Source organism: Idiotropiscis lumnitzeri, chromosome 6 (assembly GCF_059441095.1).
Source record: "Idiotropiscis lumnitzeri isolate Australia: NSW breed Sydney's pygmy pipehorse chromosome 6, RoL_Ilum_1.0, whole genome shotgun sequence".
NCBI lineage: Eukaryota > Metazoa > Chordata > Actinopteri > Syngnathiformes > Syngnathidae > Idiotropiscis > Idiotropiscis lumnitzeri.
The window spans coordinates 15,261,309-15,283,203 of record NC_142396.1 but is presented as its reverse complement, the minus strand read 5'-3'; the positions used below and the strand labels follow the sequence as shown (position 1 = coordinate 15,283,203).

At 39.9% G+C, this 21,895-nt stretch overlaps 1 protein-coding gene across 1 annotated transcript; it reads right to left on the bottom strand.

Moving 5' to 3' along the window:
* Window positions 1-163: 163 nt before the first annotated feature.
* On the bottom strand, window positions 164-21,125 carry LOC148335392 (uncharacterized). The gene is made up of 14 exons (XM_088297589.1): window positions 20,800-21,125; window positions 9,280-9,347; window positions 9,020-9,105; window positions 8,851-8,890; window positions 8,653-8,733; window positions 8,346-8,453; window positions 8,148-8,257; window positions 6,534-6,582; window positions 4,993-5,113; window positions 4,652-4,746; window positions 4,421-4,486; window positions 3,575-3,674; window positions 2,455-2,607; window positions 164-2,145 (listed from the first exon to the last, which is right to left on the bottom strand). The coding sequence occupies exons 2-14, from the start codon at window positions 9,343-9,345 to the stop codon at window positions 932-934; spliced, it is 2,289 nt and encodes a 762-aa protein (XP_088153715.1). The 5' UTR covers window positions 9,346-9,347; window positions 20,800-21,125; the 3' UTR covers window positions 164-931.
* Between the last annotated feature and the right edge of the window lie 770 nt (window positions 21,126-21,895).

The following is a 21,895-nucleotide window of genomic DNA, read 5'->3' as shown; positions in this document are numbered from 1 at the left end:
AATTAACTTATTGCACCACAACCTCCCTTTTCTTAAATGACACTCAGAACTACTGTTGTAGCTCTTTGACCTAAATATTCTCAATACATTTTGGCATGAAGCAGAAAAATTGTGAGCCAGCTCACTTTTCAGCGAAGCTTCAAGGGAAACAAAGGACCAAACGGGAGCTTTGAGTCCATCCTTGGACTCCATTTAAGACACTTTGTCAGAAAAGATTCAACATAACTGTACATGAAGCAATGGTGGCTTCATTTGTGCCTGTTGATATGGATGGCAAGACATGACAATAAAAAAGCAGGAATGTCAACGCACGGCAAGGCAAACAGCAGGTTTTAAGTACAAAATGACAATTATAAAATACCTTATAAAAAAGGTTCTGTTGTAGAAATGTGGGCATATTAATAAAATTTAAAAAAAGAACACAAAAACACCCTTGCGGCCACTGTGGCAAGCTGTTTGAGCATTTATTAAATATCCCACTAGAGTGCTCAATTGTCCATACGAGTATGCTGTGTTACATATTTTCCCACTACTGTATATTACTGCACACTTGTAGAATTAATCTACTAGTGTGCAGTAATGTCACAGAATAACATTTTTTTCCAATTAAGACAGTCATTCTACTAGTGCATCCTATTCTTTCTTCAAGAGCACAGATATGTCATATGGTAGGAGGAATAAACGGTTCTACTAGTGCACAGAGATGTTTTTTAGTGGTGGGAAAAAAAGCATCACTAGTAAGACATTCAACTATTGTGTGGTGAATTGTCTTACTAGTGAGGACAAGTTGTGGTAGTACATGAAAACCTCAGGGCACAAGTACAATATGTAATAAATGCTCACGGCTTGCCATGGAGGCACACTGAATAGCTACTGGCCTTTTAACTCAAATGCTTTATATTGGTATGATTGTCAATCTGTGAATGCCACTTCAAAAGGTGACCGACTTTGGAAGCTGCTGTCCAGCAGGAGGCATCCTGCAAAAGTCTGGGCTGGACCGAACCTCCGGCACCCTCAACGTAGACTGCCCCGAGAACCTGGGGTGGCCCAGGGGAGACCTGGTGTACAAGAGAGGTGCCGGGAAGGCAGATCGGTCCCTCGGGCCACGGGAGAATGATTTGGAGTAAGCGGTGGGTGAGGTGGCTCTGTGACAGCGCTGGGGAGAGAGTTTGTCAGCAAAACTGGGCGGAGGAGGGGGGATGATGATGGAGTCCTCCACCCAGCGGTCCTCGCCTTCATATTCTGGCTCCTGAGGCAAGCTGGGAAGAGCGCAGCGCAAGGGCAGCAGAGGAGACGGTGACGGGGGGATGAAGATGGGAGGCGGAGGCAGTGGATAGTGAGCGGGGTCATAGTCTCTGTTCAAAGGAACCTCCTCGGGGGTGGAGCCCAGCAACCTTTCCGGGCAGCGATCGTCATCATCCGCTTCGGACAGGTTGTCATATTGGGAGGTATTGGAAGGTCGCCTGTCGCCTGAAGATGCCGGAACATAGAGGGACACAGGGAATTTGGTGGGCTTGGGGAGAGGGAGCTTGGGAGGGTAAGATGTTGTGAAGCCGCGGGGTGGGGATACCAGCGACTTGGGCGGCGCCTCTGGAGATGGCTTTAATGTTGCCACCGATGGGGCAGGGAAATGGTCTTTTTGCTCCTCTTCTGTTGTGTAAAATAATGGTGGAGGTGGCAGATCTGGCAGGTCCAACATCTCTGTATGCACACTAAGATCATCCATTGGAGGGGCTTCATAAGGCGGGGGCCAATCCATAAATTCCTCCTGGGAATTTGGGGCTGCACAAAGTTTCTTTCCTTGTGCATTTCCGGGGACATTTTCTTTCACATCTCTGGCGTAATTTACCTCGGCACAGGGTTTTGCTGGTTTGGGAGGTAAAGGAGGTGCTTTACAAGGCAAGCTGGACAAGGTAGATGATGTCGATTTTATAAGCAGTACAGCTGGGGCAGGTAATCGCAACGAGGGGTTGCTCGACCTGCTGGGGCTTTTTGAGTCCTGGGGCTTGTTGTGCTGTGGGGTGCTGTTTTCCTTATTACACTGCATATCACTTTTGACCTCGAGAGTAGAGCCAGGCTGCAGAGGGAGTAGGAGAATCGGCCTCTCTTGACCAAGGGGCTTCTTTGGGAGCTCCTCTGACTTGGCTTAAAAAAAGAAAGAGATAAATAAAACGGTGTCAGCAAGGGCAACAAAAAATATGCATACAGGAGGCCCTCGTTTTTCTAACCTCAATTTAATGTAAAGCGAGGGACATTCAATTTGATAATCGGGCCAAATTTGGGCATTTTCCCTCTCATGCGATCTAAGTTAACAAATTCCTGATTTTCAGATAGCTCCAAAAATGAATCCTAAACCTTTATCCTGTTGTATAGGGTGTGTTTAAAGTGAGTTCTCCTCACCAGTCTGCACTGAAAAGTATGATGTTAATATGTTAATATGGGGTAACAATGTACCGGGAGGAGGTTGGTCCAACTTTTTACTACGTAGCTCAGACATGGCAGCCTGTAGTTGCTCCACCACTACATCGTCTGGAAGTAGGAACGAAGCAGCCAGTTGTTCCTGAAGAAACTCCCTTAGGTCCTCCAACTGAAACTTCAGCAAACGCTCTGAGTGGACACAAAGAAAAGGGACACATGGCATTAAAGTGACTATAACAAATACAATATAGAGCAGCAGGGATGGGCAACTGGCGAGTGGCTCCTTGGCGGGTAAATAACTTTTTTAACATTGTATCTTTATTTTTTTTTTAATCAAACACCCCCCCAAAAATATTTTAAAAATGTTAATGAACATTCAATGTAAGTTTTCCACGAACATGAGGAGAAATGGAGGGAAAAAACAATCACAGAAAAAAGAGAAACCTCAAAATTTTGAAAAAATATTGAAGAAATATAAACAATAAATAAAAAGAGGCAAATATGCAAATCCAAAGGTGCTGAATTGCGAATATGAAGGGAAATAATGTATTTTTAAGTTGTAATATCACCAATCAACACTAGATGGCAGACATGACTTAGTTATACTTACGCTGGGTCTTACATGTCCTATACTAAAACATGAATAGGTCTAATATTTTTGTGAATTTGGAATGATAGGCAGGCCAAACATTCTACCTCAATAATATAAATAACAGTTTTTTGTCATACATCTAGTTAGGAAGTGTGTGGTCCAATGTGGTCCGCCAGTAGCACCGATGATAAATTGTAATCCCCTCCAACATTTAAATTGCCCATCAACATGAGACTGTCCTATGTGTTTATGTGTTTTAGTTTGTGTTCTAAATTCCTTCATCATGTTAAAGGTGGTACTTTCACAACAAGCTTGTTTAAATAGCCACTGTGTCAAAGTGATGCTCAAACTGGAGAGGCACCCAATGAAAAGTCAGCCTTCCATTCTTCTCCACAGCAACGGAACCACTTGCATTATGTAAGCCATCCGGTGAAGAGGCAGCCAACCAGAAGGCTGCGCACGGCGGTATAGCAACAGCAGCCATGTTGTGTTTAAAAAGCTGTCCGGTGTCCAACACGTACGGAGACTAAGCATGGAACACCACCCAATGGGTCTCATACTCACTCTTGTGTAACTTGAGGGTTGTGTAAGCCATGGCAGTTAGCGTCTTCTCCCCCTCCAGAATATAGATGTCCCATAAGCGCAGGGTGAGGGTGAACGGGCTCTGTTATGTAAGACAGCACAGAGACCATCTGATTAAAAAGGACAATTTCTTATGCTGTGATAAGAGATGTCCATGACTTACATATATCTAATTAATTAATCAATAAAAATGGTTGACAAAAATGTGCAATTTTTCAAAATGTTTTAAATATTAATTTCGGCCAATTAGTAGAGTCAAGGTCCATATAGCCATCGTGCGAGCAGGGACGTGCCATAGCAATGGTTCTCAACTGGTGGGTCGGGTTCCAGAACTTAGGTGCCATTGTGAGTGGGTTGCAGACAGACAGTAGAAAAGTTGCACGTATTCGTATTCAGATTTCTTTTTTTAAATACGATACAGAGGCGGAGGAAACCAAGTTCCCATACGGAATATATATAAGGGACAAGAAATGTTACTTCTTTGTACTCTAGTGCCTAGTATAACACTAACCCTCTATCAAAATAAATAAATAAAAATAAAATAGAATTAAAAAAAATGCAACACTGCCTCTGGCTTAAGGACGCAATACACTTTTGGCGGTACATCAGACTTATTTTAAATGTCGTTTGAAAAATAGGAAATGTATTTTTTAAACGTCCCAAAAAATATAGTTCTTAACTACTAATAAAGGGGATCGCAATGAAGGGAAAAATAGGAAGCTGTGGTCCCCGAGGAGACATCAGTTGAGAACCACTGTCCTACAGAACTCTGCACAGGACAAGCCGAATAGGAAAATGAACGGAATGGGAATAAAAGCAAACACTCACTCTGTCAATAAAGCACTGGAGAAACCACTTGGTGGTGTAAACCCCGCATGACATCTGCTCCTTGTCCTGTGAAACAGCAGTTCATGAGGAAGAGGTTGGTCAAGATTTTCATACAAAAATGAATCAATAGTAATCTTAAAAAAAATGAAAGCACTGGTGCCAATCTTTGTAAGCTATCCAACATTGAGAGAAAGAGCAAAATCTGAATGATCTGAATGTACCGTCACTCACCAGGTGCTTCCTCAGTTTAGGCAGCATTTTGGAGAGTATCCGCTCATGGTGGGCCTGGAAACGCTGCAGTTTGGGAAATCCCGGGATGAAGAAACCTACCTCAGTGGAAAAACACACAACAGCAGACCATAGATGATGGGTGGGAGAGACATAATATTTAAAATCAAACAATCTTAGACCAACTGCACTGAGGGGTAGGATTATATTCTTAGCGAATGTGTTTTTACAGGTTTAAAACCCAAGGTTATTGTATCCCCCAGCATAAACTATTGGACAAGTTGACTCAAGTGTTACTCGACTGCAGCTGATGTAGATTTGACGTTTATTTTGTGTTGGCTCACCATGCATGGCATGTTTGGTGTTGGTGAGGAGCTGGGACAGAGCCCAGAAGGCGTCCTCTTCATTCAGGTACATGAGCAGGATAGCAGCGATCTGACTCATCCCCTGACAGTAGCTCACCTCCTGGGAACAGGGCAAAGGAGACAGTTCCACTGGTAAGTAGAAGGAACAATTCATAATTTATCAGAGCACGCACGCACAGGGTTAGAGACGAAGGTTTAAGAGTGTACTGAATGTCTGATGTGGACTTGAGGAGGTTTTTTTTTTTTTTCAGTTTTTTTGCACTTAGACCACACAGACCTCCGGTAAGTGCGGCGACAATATTGTAAACATTTACACCAAGGTTGTTCAAATATTTACTGAAGACAAATGTACACTTTCAGAATTAGCATGTCTTCATCTTGAATTTCTACCACCTCGAACCCACAGTGAGTGACATGAACAAACTACCCTTATCCATATTTGGGCCTAAGAATTGCCCATTCACAGTACCCTTAAAAGGATGAAAGTAAATGTGATTAGACTGAGGTTATACAAGATTCTTCACATTCTTCTCTGCTGTCACATAGGCGAAAGGACAAACCCCCTTTGCCCCACCACCAACAACAACAGTACCCTTCCTCCCATTTTCGCTCTTGTGCTCTCCCACTGACCCACTTTCTAGTGAGCAGTTTGTGAGTGGAGGGAAATGGGGGGGGGAAAGGGAATTAGCACATGCCCATTTCCTATGGCTCAAACACCTCTTCCACACAGGAACTGCCAACACAACCTTAGCAGAAAAAAACAGAATTGGATGGTGAGTTGTGAGAACTGACATGTTCCTGTGTATTTCCAAAGGAAAAATATGGCAATACGTCAACCCCAACTAAAAATGACAGCAATCTGTGTGCGACACAAAATATACACTGTATTCTGATAACTAATTCATTCCGTTGTCTCGTGTTCACATTATTGTACTAAAGTTGAATCAATACGGTGAAAGTCCTATGATAATAGCAATATAGCGTTCACATATAGAGTGACACTTAAATGGCCTTTTCAAATGCAGTACACGTATTTATGATTTTAATTACAATGTTGCCCCTGAGCACTGATATATCGGTTTCTAAGATTTATAAAACACATATTCACCTTGATACAGCAGATGTGTCAATGTGTATAATCTACCAAGAGCAAATTGGATAACTGTTGCGCTAATCGTTTCATTTGCATTGACATGTCACATGATGCGCATGAAGCCGAAGAGCGGTGACGTGCAAATGAGTAATTCTAAGCATGAATATTCAATTGATTGCTTCATTCTGTCAAACCCAAACGTAACATATTGCACCAATTGATCACCAACATGACAAAAATAAAACTTTGCTATGACAGTTCTCTCTTTTTTTTTTTTGCAATACTTATTTGCAATAAAAGTTCTTGCATTTATTTGACTAGCACTACTCGGGTCCTTTTTTTTTCTCTTGGCTCTGTAGCAATGCACGAGACGACATGATGTTATGTCATATACTTGTGACTGCGTAGGCTAACCCACATATCTTACCGTGTTGTAGACAGAGTAAGCTGCCAGTACATGAAAGAGTGCCTGCTGCCTGAAAAGGGAACATAGAAGCCAACAGTTACGATGAAAATATGACTGGTTTACAATTAGAGAAGCTAAACCGCCACCCCTGGTTTCTTGGAGTCTAGTAAATCAAGATTAAACGACCATATCCCCAAATGAATGCCACCACCCAGCACATGCACACATTAAAGTAGCTGGAAGTATCATTTTAGGGAGGCTGACAATACTTGGCTGAAGTATAGCGTTAACAGAGGTATTAGATTAAATTAAATGTAATTTCATGAAAACGAGACAAAAAAAAAAGCAGCATCATGAAAAGCTCTTCAGAATGCTCAACATTTTATGATTCAGGAGAGGTTTCTAATTGAATTCATAATGACCTTGTTAAAAATAAATCGACTTACTTTTTTTTATTCTTTTCTTGTAAAACAGTATTTTGTCTTCAAAATAAAATGCACTAAAAATAAATGAAAATAATTATATTTCTTCATCAAAAATATAATTTTGGTTAAAGAACTTCTAGATATTGGCCAATTAACATTAAGAAAAACATGTAAAAAAATAGGTTGGTAACGATAGAATTAGGGACTATACAGTAAATACAGTTAGTTATAGCGTGTAAGCTACTATCAGAAGGAAGAAGCACCTCTCCTAGTTTGCTTCTTCACTTCCCCATTCAGATAAAAAGGCCCAAAAAGGGATGTAATACATTGATCAGTCAATTTAATCTCTTTCTCTTATCAATGCATTTCGTTGAGTGTTCTGTACAGGTTAAGATACATAAAGCCTGTCATTAAAGTGTGTGTGCGCATACAGGCGCACGTGCAGTAAATAAATTTAATGCAAACAATAGAGGATGTCTACCTTCCAGGCCCCCACAGAATATAGTTACAGACTGACTGAGACAGGAAAGGAGCTTTAAATAGTGGCCGGTGTTGACGCGCACAAGCGTGTAGGTGTGTATTTGTGTGTTGGTGCGTGGGTGTGTGTACGTGTGCGCATGGAGGCAAGTGCTTGTCCGTCGGGTGTGTGTTGTGGGGGATAGATGACTTATAGGGAAAGAGTGGGCAGCAAAGCAGGATGGAGCTGCGTTTTGGTCTCAATTGTGGGGGAGAACACGGTTTGCTCCAAAAATCAAGTGTAAAAGTCGGACTTGAAATCTCAAGTGTATGTTTTCCTCCATACCCAAATCTATGTGATGTCGAATTAATAGGTCATTGTACATGTGATTGTTCTGAATGAGCACGTAATGTCAATGCACTTTTTTTTTTTTTTTTTTTTTTTTTTAATAAATGCCATTTCCTGTGTGGGTGCGTGCACTGACAGGAAGGCTAATAAAATAGAGAGGAAGAAACTAGTCTGTGTGCCCGTGTATGTATGCGTGCGTGTGTGTGTGTGGTTGTGTGTTTGTGTTAGGGACCTCCCTACACACGCAAGCCAAAGGTCTCGCCCAACCGGACACCAGCATGCACAAACCTGAACTTGTTAAACAAAAACAAGAACTCTGCATGGTCCCATACATATCCAAAGACAAGAACAGAAAACAGTTCAAACACAAGATGTTCCTCAGAACCTTGTTAAAGACGGACTCACTTGACTCCAAAGCGGTCCATGAACATGATGTGGTTCCGGAAGGTCCGGTTGACATCCAAGTCAATCTGTTTGATCTCTGTGGAGAAGTTGCGAGCCTGCAGCTTCATTTTCTGAAATAAAAGAAGAAAAGAACAAAACAAATGTTACGGGACAGGCTGGTTGGAGATGATGAATGGCAGATATTACTATGATTCATACCTCATATTTTCCCTCATTGTCCTTTTTAACCTTCTCTATGTCCAAAAGTAAAGCCCAGGCTTGGCCTCTTAGCTGCAGGGGGATTCCTTTATAAACACGCTTCACCAACTGAAACAATATAAACAATGACATTTTAATGAGTAAGAGGGAAATGTGGCTTGAATGGACAGTCCGAGACAATGAAATGGAAAATCAGACCAATACGATTACACGTGCAGTATTAAAATTGTGTTCGAGTAGTAGTGGAAGATAGCTGAACAACCAAATAATACATAAGGCACGTCTAAAGCAGAAGAAAAAAATGCACCTTGTCACTGTTCTTATACTTGCTCCAGTTCTTCACCATCTTTAGCCACTTCTCCACACGCTCAATCTCCAGCTGCTTTTGCTGGAGAAGGAAAATATGGACATTGCGTAAATGCAAGGACATATGGACAGTGGTATGCGGAGGGGAAAAATGCAATCATAATAGTTGAGATTAGCTCGGCTCCGTTTAAATAAATACCTTTTCTTCAAGCACACTGGGTGTCGGTAACTCTTTCTCACTAAACAAAAATCAAGACATACAGAAGGTTACAAAATAAACCATACGTGGCATGAATTAATAAAAGAATGCCAGTAGACAACCTTGCATATGTGAAAAAAAGGTCAGCCCTTTCAGCTGGTTAACTTACTGCAGGAAGCCAAAGCGATCCGTCACCTTATAGATGCTGTAATCAGCATCCTCCCAAGGGTCAATACTGACACCTTCTTGCCTGCCCTGAAACAGAAAGATGCCAAAAACATGAAGAAATAATGAGTTGGGGTGAATTCTTTTTTCAAATTCATTCAACCCTTTACTTTGGCTTCATCTTCACTAAAAGTTAACATTGTCGGCAAAAAGTGCCAACATACTGTAATTAGGCGCAGCAGTTTATGCGTTTGTTTCGCTCACCTTGTCATATTTGGAAATGATGTCAGCACGTTCCTCTGCTATCAGCGTGTCTATGTCCTTCTTCATGGCTGAAACAAAAGAAAACTTCATATTAGAGGTTCCTATTGTATCACAAGAGAAATACTCCATCCATCTTCTGTACCGCTTCTCCTCACAAGGGTCGCGGGGGGTGCTGGAGCCTATCCCAGCTATCTTCGGACAGTAGGCGGGGGACACCCTGAACTGGTTGCCAGCCAATCGCAGGCACACATCGACAAGCAACCATCCGTGCTCACACTCATACCTAGGGGCAATTTAGAGTGTCCAATCAACCTGCCATGCATGTTTTTGGAATGTGGGAGGAAACCTGAGTACCCGGAGGAAACCCATGCAAAATCCACAGAGGAAGGCCAGAGCCGGAATTGAACCCACGACCTCTGCACTGTGAGGCCATCGTGCTTACCAGTTGTCCACCACGCCGCCCTAAGAGAATTAAGTCACCCTTAAATTATGTCATGTTATGTCATTATCCACACCGCTTATCCTGTACAGGGTCGCGGTAGGGTGCTCAAGCCTATCCCAGCTGACTACGGGCGGAAGGCACACCACACCCTGAACTGGTCGCCAGCCTGTCACAGGGCAGACCTAGACATAGTCACTGAATGGGAACCGAACCCACGCTGCCCGCACACAAGTCAGGCGAATGTACCACGACACTGTCAGTACCAACTTCGTTTAAATTATGACATTCTTAAAAACACAAATGTTTTGGAGAATGGAAGAAGCCTGACTGGCCAAGTCAATTTTTATTTGATTTATTTATTTTTTTAAACTCTTGATCCATTAAGGTTGTTTATCTACTAAAGGAACAAGAGGCATTTGGATACCAAAGAATGCCAACTACCTTCTTCCTCATCAAATGGAGAGAGAAATAATTACATGTCAACAAAAAGAAGTGGCTTAACCCTCAGCTATGCTCGGACGCCTTCGAGATCAATGAAACCATCTACACAATATCAAAAAACAGTGCCATAAGAGTATAAGAATAAACACCATATACACTTGAGTTGAGAAACTTTAAGTGACACTGTGAATACAACTCTTCCTCATAAAAAGTAGGAATATGAGAAAGACTTTCACTGGTGTTTCCCAGCATGTTACCAGCTATGTGTGGCATGTGGTTTAGGAACAGGTGTCAACGCACCTGTCAAACACACAAAGTCCTTTTTACATGCGTCTATGAACCACAGTAGACAACAGAATGAAGGAAAATTAAAAAGGTGGCGCGTTATAGTAGAAAAAAGAAAGGGTTCAGCCATAGAATAAACTGTTGTACACAACAGCTGACCCTCTTGTCCAACAAGTGGACAGTTTAACAAGGCCAGTCGACAAATGTATTTTGCTGTTCTATGCTTTACGTCCAACAAGTCTCCCTTTCTTGCCAGCTGGTGACAAGGCTATTTTTTCATTCTTTCAACTTGTTGCTGTGTAGAGCTGAGTAAGCTCTTCACATTGTGCTACCATTAAGCATTTGTTGAAGGACTAACAGGCAAACTAGAGCAGGCCTGGGAAAAGAACGGCCGAGGGGGATCTTGTGTTCTCTAATCCATTCCAATATCAAGAGTATTGCAATACATTTGTTTCATTCATTCAGTCATTTCCCCCCTAAATTGCTTGTTTCAAATATATTAATTTATTTTTTTGATGAATATTTCATTTAAATTTGGATTATTTTCTACATGTTTAAGTATTGTAAACAAAGTAAAATAGAAACAATTATATTATTATTCAACTTTTTTTAATCAAGTAATTGGTTAATTATTCATGACTCGAGCAATTGTAAACAAAAAGTAATTAATTGTTATTAATTAATAATAAATTAATGTAGTATAATATTAATATATAATATATATATTGATATACAATTAATAAATTAGTTATTAATTGTATACACAAAATTAAACGTCATCAGCAGCACGGTTGTTGTGCGCATAATTCTGAGGTATGGGGTTCAAAAAAATTATTTTAACTTCCTTCTGCATAGAGGTTGCATGTTCTCCCTTTGCTTGCGCTGCATCCTCTCACACTCCAAAAACATGCGTGCTGTAAGGTCTTTTGTAATTGTCCAGAAGTGTGAATGGTTTGCCTGCTTGACTGCTGACAAATTTGAAGTGTATGACCCTGATGAGAACAAGCAGCATGTTAACTCATTCGCTGCCATTGACGGATTTAGACGTCAAAAATTCTGTTCATTTTACGTGGGCTGGCAGTGAATGAAAAAAAAGTTAATTACTATTTCATTGTGAAAAATAAACATATTTTTCATGGACATTTTACAATTTACCTCCTCAATGAATATGATGGCCGACGTTTAAAAAAAATAAAATAAAATTTAAAAAAATGAGTGACCATGGAGCCAAGTTTTACATTCGCATAAGGTGAATTTTGCAGGTTCCTGCATGTGCTTTCACTCTTCATGAAGACTTACTTTAAACACAGTATCTAACTCCTAGAGAGCATGATTTCAATGTTGTCTTCCCCCAACACACTTGATTTAAATGATCACCTCATCAGTAAGCTCTACAGGAGCCAGGATAACTATCCTGACTACGTGAAGCAGGTGTGTCACTCAAACGCTACAAAGGAAAGCTGAAAGTTCACAACTAGGATTCGGACCCCAAGCCACAGAGACGCTAGCCATTTGTTCATATTGCTGCCGAAGCTGAGACAGTGAAGGTGTCAGACAGTAAAGTGAAGTAATTTCAGATGCCAGCTATTTGACAGTTGCTGCGAAAGGAAAATTGTCTAAACTGTTTTAACATGTTCTCATTATAAGTGGTAAACTTGTTTTTCTACTTGATATTTGTCATTCAAAACATTGCCTGTACAATTAAGAAACATTCTATGATGGCAAAATATGACTTTTCCCCAATTTCCATGATTTCCTATGAGGGAAATAACTGACTAAATCATTATTAATTATGTTTTAAGGTGGACATTGCAATATATTTATTTTACCTTAGATGATCGATTAGGACAGATTAAGCTGTCAAACATATGCCATAAGGTGTATAAGTTTTTTAGTCAAGGCATTTTTTTAATTCTACAAATGACTTACACATAGCAGTAACATTTATGAAAAAAAACAGACATCAGAGGCTGTTTTCATCCAATTCTAAACAAAAAGATTTGAAACCATGATCCACGGTATGTAATTGTGGCCTTGGGCTGTTTTGCTTCATCATATAGGTTCAAGCTGTTTACTTCCTGTGTTGAGTCTTCTGACTACAGATAGGATTGTGTAGAGGTCAGGAAGAAAAGGAAACCAGTGACTGCCACTCCTTCAACAACAGGTTGAACAAGAACCGTGCAGTGTGGAACAGAACCTTTATCTTAATAAAGTTTCAAGTTATCACTTTATGGTTACTGTATGTACAACTGGGACACACTTCAAACTGCATGTCCTTCCAAATGTTGAAATGACAACGTAGGTTAAGAAAGACTTAGGACGAACTCTTGCTTTAAGTACATTGTGTCACACCGGAGGAAGCTATAGAAAACAGAGAATAAGCACACCACAAGGTCACTGAATGGAAGATTAAGTATCACACCTGGAGTTGTATTGTGCCTACTACAGTTATTGCCAATGCACTGCAAACAAAATTCATTTTAATTAGCACATGAATACAAAACAAAATCGGTAAATTATACAAAAAGTAAAATAATTACAAGAGCTGCAAGCAGCTATAAAGGGCCCTCGCAACCCTCGGCATGTTTGTACTTGCACATTGGGGCACTGGCACAGAAGACAATAACCTTCAAAAATATTGATATTTATGCCTAGCCTAATGTATCTGCAAAATTTCATGAGATTTCGCCACGATTTAAACCCACAAAAACAGCATCATTTTTCTTTTCAAATGACACATCGCAACGACAACTGCATGCAATGAAATGAAAAGCTTTCAATAACTTTTTACCTTAAACATCTTTCGATTAAACAACCAATGTTTGAGGGTGATTGGATACATTTTCTAGGTGTTTGCTAAACTATCTGCAAAGGCCCAAAATGGTCCCAAATTCCAAAGTCAAATAAAAAATGGCGCACTTCCTGTTAAGTTAAGGGCCTGACTCAGACATTTTTGTAGGACTAGCTCTTAATTTTAGCCTAGGATTAGAACCTCAAAAACAGCACAATTTTCCTTTGCACCATTTTTTAAAAACCAAAAGTAAAGTACCTTGAATATCCAAGCAACAACTGCTCTGTTGGTTAAGTAGTAATAACCTTGTTACTTAAAGGATATAAGACTTTGAAACAGAAGCCTGAGTGACATCATGTCCTGTTATGACAAAAGGCTCCAAATCTAACTTGCTCTCAGCGCTTATGTGTAACCTCAAACAGTTTGCAAAGAATTCTGTATTCAGGCTTACTCGGTATGTGGTTTAAAGATTTGGTCAGATGTCTGTAATAAAAAAAATAAATAAAATAAAATAAAATAAAATACAATTGTGGAACTCACAGTATTTACACAAAATTTCTTTTTTAATTGAGAGGAAATAATGATGGATTATATGCTTAAGTGTTGTTGGTGGAAGAGGTGTGAGAGTATCTTGATGGATCTCAACTTCCCATAGATGACGCCATTTGTTGTACTTGTTTTAGTGCAAAGCATTTTACATCAGACTCAGTTAATCAGCATCAGTCGATTAAACTATTTTGGCCCAGCAACAGGGCTATTCATGCATGGCATCTCAAACATGCCATTTAAAGAAAAAGGATAATGGTCTTTGAAAAAGAAAGACACTCTAATCTGTATACTGACCAATGTGCACCATGTAAGTTTGTAAACACCAAAATGTTTATTGACTAATCCAAAATGTAAGCAATCATCGCAGCTCTCTCCATGTCCTTCATCCCCTGATCATCTATTTTTGTGGCTATAATCAAACTTGATCTGATTCAGGATTTACAACCGAGGATTACATTAGAGAAAATGAAAATCTCAGATTAAAAGTCTGGCATTCGTAAAGTAACTGGAAGACCCGAGAAGACCTTTTTGCCACGGGATGATTCGTCAATCCTCAGCGGTCATCTAAACACTAGTAAGCCATTAACCACACATGTGCTGTCTTGCCTTGATTTGAGCGTGTTAGCTCCAGCACAGAAAGGATTTGTTTTCTCCATTATTTTAACGAGGCAACCCATTGAAGGTTGGGTTTAAGGGTATTTCCAGAATTACACCCTATTTTTCTCAACTAAAGCTCTCAGTTAGTCACAAAAAGCAACAATTGCTTTGTAGGACAGACGGAGAATGATCACCATCTGGTCTAATCAGCCCAAAGGCTTTTTATCTTGTCGGTGTTGTTCACTCTGCTATACACCAAAAATAAAACGGGACCAGTTCTTACATTCACAGTTTTGCAGTGTTGACAGAGAATGTGGACATTCAATCTATCCGTTAAAAAAAGTTATTTACAAGTTTGTCGCTGAGGGGATGCGTCTAAAATAGGTCGGATAGGTGATTTCGAGGACCTGACTTGGGCACGCCTGGTGTAGGGTGTCCATCTCTTGGACTGGTCACAAGTACTGTATATCATGTCAAGATTAATGACATGGGTGGGCATTGTCGTATTTATCCCAGGGTCATATATAAACGACCCTCACTTGTAACTTTATATTATCAATGCCCGCAAAGCACATAACCCACAAAAAGAGGCAATAAAATCTTGTTCATCTATACACAGTGCTGTGAAAAAGTATTTGCCCTCCTTCCTGATTTCTGTGTTTTTTTTTACATATTGATCACTCACAAAGGTTTCATTTCATCAAACTGATTTTAATATCAAACTGAAACAACACAGGGATATATAAAATGCAGTTTCCAAATTATTTTATATACCAAGGGGGAAAACAACACAAACCTATCTGTCTCTATGTGAAAAAGTAATTGCCTCCACTCCTTTGATAAATCAGCAAGCAACTGTGACTTGCCACAGTTTTGGGAAAGCTGAGTTCAAATTCACAAGCAACACCCAACCGTGACCTTTGTTGAATCAAAAATAAAATCACTTGAGTACAATCAATTAGATGGGCGATGAAATCTCAACAACAAATGCAGCATACCACAATCCCCAAAAATCCCAGAAAAAAGTGATTGAAATCAATCAGTCTGGAAAAGGTTACAAAGCCATTTCCACGGCTGTGGAGCTCCAGCGAACCACTGTCAGAGCCATTTGTCACAAATGGAGAAAACCTTCCCAGGAGTGGTTGACCAACGGAGATATTACTTCAAGAGTGGGATGACGACTCATCCAGGAAGTCACAAAAAAAAACTAGAAAACCATCCAAAGAACTGTAGGCCTCGCTGGCCTCAGTTAAGGTCAGTGTTCACAACTCCACTACAAGTTAGACACTAGTCAAAAAATGGCATCCATTGGAGGGTTTCAAGGCAAAAAATACTGCTGTCACCAAAGGACACAAAGCTTTGTGAAAAAGCATCCTGATGGTCCTCAAGACATTTGGAGAAATATTCTGTGGACTGTTGAGTCAAACATTTAACTTTGTGGAGGGTGTTCAGTCTGTTACAGCTGGTGTAAATATGACACAATCTGATGAATGAAAAAATGATGCCCCCCAGTGAACCATGGTGGTGGCAGTGCGATGGTCTGGGGCTGCTTTGCTTCCTCAGGACCAGGACAACTTGCTGTGGTTGTGGGAAAAATTAATTCTGCTGTTTACCAGAATTTCCTGAAGGAGAACGTCCGGCCATCCGTTTGTGTCCTCAAACATAAGCGCTCTTGGATCATGCAGCAAGACAACGATCCAAAACAGCCAACAAGTCCAGGGGCTCAAAAAGAACAAGATTAACGTTTTAAAGTCCAGATTTAAATCCAATTGAGATGCTGTGGTTAGATATTCAAAGGGCGGCTCATGCTAGTAAACCCTCCGACATGGCAGTGTTGAAACTATTCTGCAAAGAAGAGTGCCAAAGTGGTGTGAAAGACTCATTACCAATTATTGCAAACTTGTGATTTCAGTTATTGCTGCCAAAGGTGGCAAAACTCGCTATTATGTTGAGAGGGCAATTACTTTTTCATAAAAATCCAGATAGGTTTGTTTTGTTATCCCCACTTGGTAAATAAAATAATCATTTATAAAGTGCATTTTATATATTGGTTTGGTGAAATGAAACCATTGTAAGTGATAAAAGTGCAAAAATCTAAGAAATCAGCAAGAGGCAAATACTTTTTTACAGCACTGTATATCCACAATGTACCATCACCGGATGTATTGTCCCAATTTATTTGTGTTTGGGAAACTTAATTGCTATTTGTCCAGCAATTTTTATATTAATATCATTCCTTTGATCAGGCCAATTACCAACATGAGTAATTGAGAGTAAAAATAACAGAAATAACCAAATGTTTTGTCACTTTAAATGAAGGGATGGAAACTATAAGGTGTCCTCTTCAAGGCTTTAAAACATCTTTTCCATTCAAAGCATCTTTTAAAAGGCTTAAATTGGGTCATCTTTGCTATCATTTAAGACATGAATCACAAAAACACACGTTGGCAAAAAAGACCACATGGGTGTAACTTACAAATGATCAGAGCCGAGGACCCACATAGTTACAGCTGATTTTAATCAATATCAGAGACAAAGTGAGCGCACATGTCTCAAGGAAGTAAAAAAAATGAAGAAAGACGATGGTTTAAATACAAGTAATGGGGGCGGATGGACGGCCCATTTCAGCAAGGGATATAACAAAGATTTAGATGATTAGTTGGCTTTGTGGCGCTCCACCGTATAGATGATGGACAGGAAGCTGGTTGCGAGGTCTTAAATACAATACGTCCTGTGCATGTTGTTCATGTGAGCAAACTGTATTTCCGGCATGACAAGCAGCCGGTGTTTAGTCATAGTTTTTAGTGATGTTTTATTTTTGGCACAACACTAAGTAGGTAGATTAAAAAATCACATTTAATGGAAAGTTTAAAAATGGATATCCAAACCAGAGCGTACACGATCTATTAACAAAGTAAGTTTAGGGTCCAGGTAGACGCGCAAGAAAATCAAGCAGAGCTTGACATTCTTGCTGCTTTTTCTCTGATAACTGGAAGGCTTTCTTTCTTGACTCAGAGAAAAGCAGGACATACCTAACAATAGTTATATAGCAGATCTGCCCCATTTTTCTGAGGTTCGGAGTTGTAATTATGACGACCGATTACAATGCTTTATGATTATATCTGCGAGGAATCGCGCTTTAGAAGCAAAAGTTTGAGTCCCGCTGCGGACACGAAGAAAGAAAATGACATTAGTTGTTGCGGAGATGCTGGTTTGCTTCCTGACTATTTCTGAGGTGCCCTTAAGCAAGACACTGACCTCCACTCCCTCAAGTTTTTGAGATGCAGAGCAGTACTTGCTTTTTTTCTCCCATATCTCTTTTTATGGTAAAAGTGTTTCTGTTTTCGTCTTGAAAATAGTAGCTACACGGGCATTGTGTGACCCATGAGTGAACCATCCAGAGGGTGTCAGTGGAAAAAGAAAAAGGCTCAGAATAGCTTGTGGTCCCTAAAGGAGTAAGAGCCACCACCGTGGCAGAGGCCTTATCATTCTCCCCAAGCTGATAACACGGCAAGCACAGACTCACCAACACCACCCAAAGCCTACCTAACAATTTCCACATATTAAGGTTGAAATGGTGAGACTCAGGGTGGGCTCTTTCACTTCACTTTGCATATGTTAGGCCAGAACACCCGTGGCCCTCTCCTTGATTCCCTATCATTACCTTGGGGAGGGGGTGGGCTGCCTAAATATAACAATGACCACTAAGTTATAGATACTGGAAAGGCTGGCCAGCCAGTTGTTTCCCAGACTGGGAGAATATTTTAGTGCGGTGGTATGAGAGGGGCAGGGATGTCAAGTGAACATTATTCTTAAAAAATAAAACCGCAAGATCATACTTAAGAAGTCAGAGTCTCATAAATGAAGCATCTTACTGGCAATGATGCAGTCATGATTAAAAAAAAAAGGAAGCAGTGAAGTGAAAAAAAAGCTATCATCTACAATTTTAATGACTGGTGTACTGACAGTATAGACTATTTTAAAACTATCCTTGTAAACTGGCCAATCTTTCTTAAGCAATCCTGGGCCATAGACAAGCACAAAAAATGAGAAATTGTACACTGTTGGAATATCACTACAACCGTGCAACTGTAGAACATGCTGGATTGTCTTGCAATGCCAAACAGACTAAATAATTCACATAGCTAGGGAACCATAGTCAGACAATGTTACTTAGTTAAAATGGACTCAACCACTTCCACAATCAGCTGGTTTAAAATCAAAAGCTTTTGTCGCACTTTTGAAGACATAAATTGGAGTTTTATTGTTCAGTGATGTTTGCAAGCACAGAAAGAGGATTATGGTTCAGGGACAGTCCTACACCGAAGAGTAACGCATGATCCTTCTCAACATGAAGTATTCCCGAGCAGAAACAAATAAAAGAGTGGAAACAATCACAGAGGGAATTTCCCAAATAGCCTAATATATCATTTATACAAACAAAAACAGCTATTTTGGATATCAAGGGTCTTCCCACTGGAGAAAGGTTGATTTACAAATCTTTTTGACTCATTTAAAGTTGTATCATGCAATACTGTGCTGTTTTGTTGCTGAGGAAAATTGGTTCCAATTAAAGTGGCAGCATGCCTACAGCACAGCTTGTTCTTCACAAGTAGCGCTAAAAATAGGCCTATTGTTGTTAATTCAATTCAGTTTTTACAAGAGCTGTGATCCCATTGTTCGAATGATTGAGTGGGAATAAATAAAAATAAAAATAAATCACATAATCAAATTAGCCATTTGTGTTTTACCCAGCGGACTAATATGAAATAATGTGAGGATTAAGTTTTTTTTCTTCTTTTATTTTTTTTTATTACTGATGCCATATAATTGTAACATGTAGTCTTTATGATGTGGCTTATATTCAAGTGATAATTTTATCATTTCAGATCAATAATCTGTGTCTGTTCACTCACCATTATAATTAATTAGTATTAAATGAAAACACTTATTGATCCAGGACCAAAATGTGCTGATTATCACCATTCTTAAGCGATGAGGATTTATGGGGAAGCTTTCTGTGCGGAGTAGGAATAATTTACAGGATTCGTAGGTGATCAGTGATCTCCAAATAGCACCAACTATAGGTGTTAATGAGACGATCCGATGACATGTAATGTGAACCTGTGATTAGGTTGTCATTCTAAGAAACTTCATTCGGTCAAACATTGATTAGCGTTACTCTTTGAACACAAGCTGATTATGGACAATGACTGAACTTTTTCCTTCACCTTGATTAAAATGGAGCCTCCTCCACAAACTAAGCAAAGATCACACAGCACATCTGTGTGAGCAGGACAATGGAACGTGACAAATCAAACACCCTCCAGGTCATATGGTTGGAAAGTAACCAAAACTCAGTGGTGCAACTGCCATCATGCAAGACTCCAGCATATAAAGTGGAAAATTCAGATCAAGGAATAATTTAACAAACAGTACACCGGATGAATTTCATCAAATTGTGAGTATCTTTATTTTAGTTGAGCTTTCAGGAGATTAATTTTAACTTATGTGACAATTAAACTGGGAATGTTAAAATGTCCTTTTTGCCTTAAAGATTATGATGGCAAAAAAATTAAATAAAACTGATTTACAGAACAAGCCAGCCTTCTGTCACTCATAGCATCTCCTTGTAATTTTATAAAACATGGTATACCCACAACATGCACATCTGCTACATCACACTATAGACTAAAACACACAAAATAAACAATGACATCTGGCATGGGATGGAGGATGAGCGCTGTCCTGCAGAAAATTTCCCATTGAAAAGGTCTGTGGCCTCCCCTCCCCCTCCCCCGACATGAACCCGTTAAGACGCCCAGTGAACGTCCTAAAGAGGTCTGGGCATGGATGACATAGGACAGCAAACCAGCCACTGGCCTACTTCTCATGCTGAAGCATTGGTGCTCAGTACTGTATTGGGAAAAGGTCCTCATTAAGCACGTAAATGACGCCCAAGATTGATGCTGTCTTACTTCCTCGCTGTAAACAGATACTGTGGTTTGCAGTCACAATGACGTTAGCGTGCAATTCAACCCCTGGGAACATCTGACTTGACAGCGCCTCAAACTACACAGGGAGAAATGAATGAACCTGTAACCTTAGCGTTTAATTGTGTGTTTTTCATTTTTTAAAAGGGGTGGTGAACTTACAGTATTGTGCATGCCAACGGGAGTGTTTCGTCGGAGCGTTAACAACTGACAAGCGTTGGGAACTCAAACTCCTTTGGTTCGGTTTATTTACGAGTTGTAAAACAAGAAGGAATATGAAGTGCTAACTGATCGGTGGCATTAACTACATACAGTAAGTGGGCAGCCAAACATTATCTTTAGCAGTCCTGCGATCGGATATGTATCAAACGAAGTGATTCACGTTCACAGTTCGAAAGCCTCCTTCCGGCGCTTCTGCTTACCTTTGGTGTGACTTCTCTTCTACGCTGAAGCAACGAGTGGAAACTAAATCCACTGTATTCTCATTCTCCCCTTCGTCGTTCAATGGAGCAGCTCATGTCACTGTTAGTATGCTTAGTTTTGCTTACCAAAAAAAACAAATAAAAAGCCTGTTTGCTACAGTCCCCAAATCGAAGCTGTGGTCGGACCGAATTCCTCTACCCTGCTCAAGTCAAGTAAGTCATCTGCACATGCAACGAGCTGGCAGGCGGCAGCTGTTAGACACGCGGCGGCTCTTTGGTGACAGTTAGAACGCAAGCGCGCGCACGTGCCTGCGCGGGAGCGCGCTCGTCTCAATCGCACAGCGGTTTGGTACATGTTTGATGATGTCAGTTCACTTCCGTCTCAACAAAGCGCTTCTTCTCCACTCTAATTTACAACGCCATCCTATATTTACAGTAGTTATTCTGATCTGGGCCAAACGGATACCGAATTTATTTGTTTGTGTTTTTATTCATCGTGTGTTTTTATGAATTACATATTAATGTTGTTTTGTGCTGTTCAAATTCATTTTCCCCAATGAAGTGAATTGGAATGTCATTTATTCGTTACAGCCCCTCAAAACGTAATTTTTTTTGTCATATGTTTGTAATAGACAAACAGCGTATCGCAAAATGCAAATAGAAAAACGATCAAAGTGTAAACGATCATTTTAAGAAAATGTACTGGTTGATAAAGTGTAATTAAGCAGAAAGTCACATACCTTTAATGTAATGTGGCTCAACTCAGCTTTAAAGAACAATTTAACAACAACCGCAGTTATACCAAAGTGCTGTACATGAGATCGAAGGTAAACCCCAAAAAACGAATAATAATGATAATAATAATAATAATATTAATAATAATATTAATAATAATCATAATATAACCAAATACATTTTAAATTAAAATATTAAAGATCCCCCTCTGCATAAAAGTGGTCCAGAGTTTTATCCCGCTTATTGTACAGTTTGCATTCTGTGTAAGGGGAAAAAACTAGAACGTCGAAAACGTCTGAAATTGTTTTGGGGTTAACCAGGGGCACTATGAATAAATGATTATTTACATTTAACATTAGTT